At 60.3% G+C, this 5,840-nt stretch overlaps 1 protein-coding gene across 1 annotated transcript; it reads left to right on the top strand.

Annotated features, from left to right (window-relative positions):
• Nucleotides 1-3,050: 3,050 nt before the first annotated feature.
• Nucleotides 3,051-5,520, top strand: LOC135320124 (melanoma-associated antigen 10-like). Its single transcript, XM_064482746.1, has 4 exons — nt 3,051-3,259; nt 4,118-4,200; nt 4,353-4,421; nt 4,496-5,520. Exon 4 carries the CDS (start codon nt 4,574-4,576, stop codon nt 5,372-5,374), a length of 801 nt encoding a protein of 266 aa, XP_064338816.1. The 5' UTR covers nt 3,051-3,259; nt 4,118-4,200; nt 4,353-4,421; nt 4,496-4,573; the 3' UTR covers nt 5,375-5,520.
• The last annotated feature ends 320 nt before the right edge of the window (nt 5,521-5,840 follow it).

The raw sequence follows: 5,840 nt of genomic DNA, 5'->3' as shown, positions 1-5,840 counted from the left end.
GGCAACATACGGTATTATTTCAACTATGTGACATTCTGTGAAGGCAAAATGATGGAGACGCTAAGAAGATGAGTGTCTGCAGGCGCTGTGGGGAGAGGAATGAATAGGCGCTGTACAGCAGAGGGTGGTTAGTGACGTGAAATAGTCTGCATGATACCCCAGTGATGAGGGCATGTCATACACGTTTGCCCAAACCCAGGGAAGGTGCAGCACCAAGAGTGAACCCCAAGGGAAACTCTAATTTCTAGGTGACAGCGTAGGTCCATCAATTCTGACACATGGACGACTCTGGTGGGTTGCTGATAAGGAGGCAGGCTACGTAGGTGTGGGGGCGGGAAGTAAATGGGAAATCTCTGTACCTTCTCTTTGTTGTTCTGTGCACCTAAAGGTGCTATAAAAATAAAGACTTTAAAATAACACACGGTATGAACAACGCTAGGTGAACAACAAAACGTGAGGACACCCGAGGGGAAGACTGCTGACTGGGGAGCTGACTCGTCCGTTGCGGGGTGGGGGTGGGGGGCAGCAGGGAGTGGGGGAGGGGCTGTGGGCCGCACAGACGCAGAGGGCAGGACAGGTAGGAGAGAAGATCTCCCGCTTCTGAGCGGTTTCGTGCCTACAGCTGGGGCAGGGCCCCGGACACACATGCCTCAGCCCTGGGGCTCTACCAGGACAGCAAGAAAGATGGGTCAGTTGAGGCATTTCCCTCCTGAGTCTCTGCTAATACCCACCTGACATCAAACCTGCGTGAGGACTGGCCTGTGCAAAACACATCACTTAAACAGAACGTAAGGGAGAGACGGACAATAAGGTGGCGGTACCAGAGCACCTCACACGTGGTTATAGCAGGCACACTTTTGCGCCTTGGGTATGTATACCGTCTGCACGTACATACGAGCCCTCGTAAGATATAAACACGCACCCAGATACACGCGCTAGTACGTACACAGGTGGTGCGTGGATGTACGTGTACATAAGCACACACAGCCCGCACACGTGTCATACATACACGCACAGTAGGTGCAGATGAGAAATGTAGTTCTTACTATGCATGAGAATTAACAAGTGAAAGTCACGGCTCTGGAACAGGTACTATTACCTAGTCATCAACGCAAGGGATCCGCAACTCCCCTGCCACTGCTCAGCCTCTTCAGGAAAAGGTAAGTCTTTCGAACAGACCTTCTCCGAAGTCAGGCTGGCTGGCGAGGAGCCCCCGAGGGAAGGTGTGTTGCTCTCTGCCCCTTCACGGTCACCAGGAGGCAGGTCCCCCCCAGCATCTTTGCTGGGACTGCAGCCTTTGTGTGCGAGGGTGGCTGAGGACCTTCCTGGATGAGGACAAAGGGGTCCAACCACCCCGCAACAGAGGGACCCTAAGAACGCAAATCGGCCCCGCGCGGGAATCCTGGGGGCCCCCGGACGGGGCTGTCAGGCTGAGCAGTCCCCGGCCCCCACCTCCTCAGCGAACTCGGGGGGTCAGAGGCTAGGTCTGAGAGACGCAGTCTCAGGAGGGCAGAGGGTGGCTCCCAGATCCTGTCAGGAGTCCAGGTGAGGACACAGGAGCCTGAGGACCCCAGGGAATCCACCTCCGGCACCCCCACCCGCCCCCGACAGCCCTGGGAGACTCCAGGGCACTGGGTCCGGATGTCACGTGCACTGATGCCCCACCCTTGCGAGGTGAGAGAGGTGAGCGCCTGGGTGAGGGAGGCCGGCTTCAGGTCTGCACTGGGAAGGAGCCCAGCGCTGCCAGGAGTCAAGGTAAAACCGTGTGAGGGGACTTGGGGGGCGGGGGCAGGCATCCAGGTCGGTTTTGCGGTCACCCCTGGGAGACCCCAGGCAGGGTTGCGAGGATCAGATCCCCACCCCCTCATCCCCACTCCCCTCTCGGGGGTCCTGCCTGGGGAGGGTCTGAGTACAATGGGATCAAACTCAGGTGGGCAGAGGGAGGGGCCCAGGCCCAGCCTGGAGCCCAGGTGGGGAGCAGAGGGAGGGCTGCGGGATCCCCGGGGAATCCATCTCAGCCCCTGGCGTCCACAGTCCTGGGAAGCCCTGGGCCTGGTGGCCTGATGTGCGTCCACAGACTCCCCTGGGGGTGTCAGGGCAGTGAGGGCCTTGGTGTGAGGGTGTGGGCTCGGGTCAACAAGGGGGCGTCCCAGGACCCGCCAGGGCTGAAGCTGAGGACGCTGAGGGAGGACAGAAGGAGCCCCACAGATCCCCGCCCCTGCTGTCAGCCCTGGGAGGGCCTGGGTGGGATGAGCACTCGTGGGGTCCTGACTTCCTGACATCCGGGTCTCGGAGGGACTGGGGTCCTGGGATGAGGGGCGGGGCCTCGGGTGGTCCAAGGGGAGGCCAGTGCTGCCTGAGTGAAAGTGAGGACCCTGAGGGAGAACAGGGGATCCCGCACCCCGGGACAGTGTTGGTCCTTGGAGACCTTAGGGCAGGGTGACCAGCGGCGGCATTTCCTGACATCCGGGTCTCACAGGGTCTGGGGTCCTGGGATGAGGGGTGGGGCTTCGAGGGTTCCAAGGGGAGGCTACATACCGCCTGAGTCAAAGTGAGGACCCCGAGGGAGAACGGATGGATCCTGCACCCCGGGACAGTGTTGGACCTTGGAGGCCTTGGGGCAGGGTGACCACCGGTGGCATTTCCTGACATCCGGGTCTCAGAGGGACTGGGGTCCTGATATGACGGGCGGGGCCTCGGGTTGCCAGAAGGTAGACCACATGCTGCCTGAGTCAAAGTGAGGACCCTGAGGGAGGAAGGAAGGGCCCCGGAACCCAGAAAACAGACCATCCACAGACAGGGAACCTTACTATCAGCTGCCCGGAGGCCCGAGGGCAGGACAGGCCCACGTGTCGTGTCATGACTGCGGCACCCTGGTCTCAGAGAGACCGGGGACTTTGTGTGAGATGGGGGGACCCTCAGATATTCAGAGGAGAGAATCCGATGTCCCACTGGGAGTGAAGGTGACGACTGCGAGCGAGCAGTGAGGGACCCTGGACCCTAAAACATAATGAGTCCTGGGAAGCCATAGGTCGGAATAACCAGAGGCGGCATTTCCTGACATCCGGGTCTCACAGGGACTGGGGTCCTGGGATGAGGGGCGGGGCCACGGGTGGGCAGAGGGGAGACGACATGCCGCCTGAGTGACGACGCTGAGGGAGAACTGAGGGGACCCGGGACCCAGAAGATAGGCCACCCCACAGAAAGGCGCCCTTGCTATCAGCTGTCCGGAGGCCCGAGGGGAGGACAGGCCCACGAGGTTTGTCCTGACTTCCGCATCGGGGTCTCAGAGAGACTGGGGACATAGTGAAAGGGAGGCGGGGATCTCAGGTCTGCGGAGGCGAGAATCTCAGGTCCCCCTGGGAGTGAAGGTGACGACTGCGAGCGAGCAGTGAGGGACCCTGGACCCTAAAACATAATGAGTCCTGGGAAGCCATAGGTCGGAATAACCAGAGGCGGCATTTCCTGACATCCGGGTCTCACAGGGACTGGGGACATAGAGAAAGGGAGGCGGGGGGCTCAGGTCTGCGGAGGAGAGAATCTCAGGGCCGCCTGGGAGTGAAGGTGACGACCGCGAGTTAGCACTCAGGGACCCTGCACCCCAGAAGAGAGTCAGTCCTGGGAGGCCATAGGGCGGGAGGACCTCAGGCAGCAGTTCCTGAAATGCGGGTCTCAGAGGGACTGGCGTCCTGGTATGACGGGCGGGGCCTCAGGTGGGCTGAGAGGGGAATCTCAACTCCTGCCAAGAGTCAAGGTGAGGACCCCGAGGGAGGAGTGAGGGGACCCGAGACCCCAGAACAGGGGGACGCAACCGATCCTGCCCCTGCTGGCAGCCCTGGGGGGCCCCCAGGCAGGATGAGCACACGTGGTGTGTCCTGACTTCCGCATCCAGGTCTCAGAGAGACCTCGGACTGATTATAAGGAGGGCCCCTCAGGTGGTTGGAGAGCCGAATCCCAGGTCCCGCTTGGAGTCACGGTGAGGACCCTGAGCTAGCGCGGAGAGGACCTCCCGTGCTAGAAGAGTGGGAACCTGCCAGAGCCCAGGCCTCCTGCCAGCACGCGGGTCCAGGGCTGTACCACAGTGTAGACCCGAGGTCTCCCCTCCTTTCTCTTCCAGGGGCTCCAGACACCGGGAGGTGAAGGCCTAGGTCTGAGACACGTGTCCTCGGGTCACAGAGCACAGGAGGCCGGCAGTGCCGGGTGAGGTGTGGGCCCTGAGTGTGTACCCGGGGGCTCCCGGAACAGACGGGAACCCACAAGGCCAACGTCCACTCCACACACCCCCTGTCGCCCCCAGAACCTCGGGCTGGTGCCGGCAGCACCCTGAGGAGTTGCCTCACTTCCCCCGTCAGGTTCACAGACGACCGTCCACCAGGAGGAGAGCCCCTGTGAGGCCGAGGGCACCCCTGAAGAGGAGACCTGTAAGTCGCCTTTGTCAGAGCCCCTCAGGGTGGGTTTCTCAGCCCAGCCTGCTGACACACCCTCTCTCCCCCAGGCCCTTGGGTCTCCATTTGTCACCCCTTCCCTCGCTCCTCTCGGCTGCCCGACACCACTCATCGTGCCCCCCGTTGAGATGAGTGAGCTCCGCAAGGCTGCGGAAGACCTTCAGGACCCCAGAGACTCCCGGGGCCTCATGGATGTTCAGCAGATGGAGGCTGAGCAGGAGGGGGGCGCATCCCCCTGGTCCTCCTCCTCCTCAGTCTCCTCTTCCTACTCTGCCTGTGCCGTGTCCCTGCTCCATGATGCACAGCCTTCGATGGTGACTGACCTGGTGGGCTTCCTGCTCCTCAAGTATCACAGGAAGCAGCCGACCACCAGGGCAGAAATGCTGAGTATCTTCCTCAGAGAATACCAGCACCATTTCCCTGCGGTCTTCAGCCAGGCCTCTGAGTACATGCAGCTGGTCTTTGGGGTGGATGTGAAGGAGGTGGATCCCGGGGGCCACTGGTATGTCCTGGTCCCCACCCTGGGCCTCACCTGTGATGGGATGCTGGGCGATGGGCAGAGCATGCCCAAGAACGGCCTCCTGGTGATGCTCCTTTGCATGATCCACCTGGAGGGAGAGCGCCTCCCTGAGGAGGAGGTGTGGGGAGCACTGAGCAAGCTGGGGCTGCGTGCTGGGAGGGAGCACTTCATCTACGGGGAGCCCAGGGAGCTCATCACCAAAGCGTGGGTGCAGGAGGGGTACCTGGAGTACCGGCAGGTGGCCGACAGCGATCCCGCTCGCTTCGAGTTCCTGTGGGGCCCCCGGGCCCACGCGGAGATCAGCAAGTTGCAAGTCCTGGAGCATGTACACAGGGCCAGTAGACGGGGTCCCAGTTCCTTCCCATCCCTGTCAGATGAGGCTGCTAGCGATGAGGAAGAGGAGGCCTGAGCCAGACTTGCAGCCGGGCTCCTCCAGGCCCCTGTCCACCAGCAGCTTCTCCTGCCGGGCAGGAAGGGAGTCCATCCTTCACTCTGTGTTTGCAGAGCGAGCGGTCAGCCTTGGAAGGAGTGAGGGCCCGGGCCAGCTCGGGGGGCACGGCGTACAGCATCTCTGGGCTCCTCCTGTCCTTTATGGTGACGTGGAAATTGATCTTTGTTTCCTGTAGGTGTTTTTCAGTGCTGTTCCTGTTAATAGAAGATTTAATAAGCTTCAGTATCTAACTTTGTGAATGACATTGATCACAACGTGTGTGTGCTTATCCAGTTCAAACACAACAGTTTTCCTCTTCTGTAAAGGAGACTGAAATCTGTCTCTTTTTTTTTTTTTTTCCTGTCATCCTGGATGACATAATATGGAATTGCAATTAGAATTGTTTGGGAAATGTGAGAGTAATTAGCAATAATATAGATGAGGG

The sequence above is a fragment of the Camelus dromedarius genome, chromosome X, assembly GCF_036321535.1.
Source record: "Camelus dromedarius isolate mCamDro1 chromosome X, mCamDro1.pat, whole genome shotgun sequence".
NCBI classification, from domain to species: domain Eukaryota; kingdom Metazoa; phylum Chordata; class Mammalia; order Artiodactyla; family Camelidae; genus Camelus; species Camelus dromedarius.
This window is presented reverse-complemented; position numbering and strand designations above follow the sequence as displayed.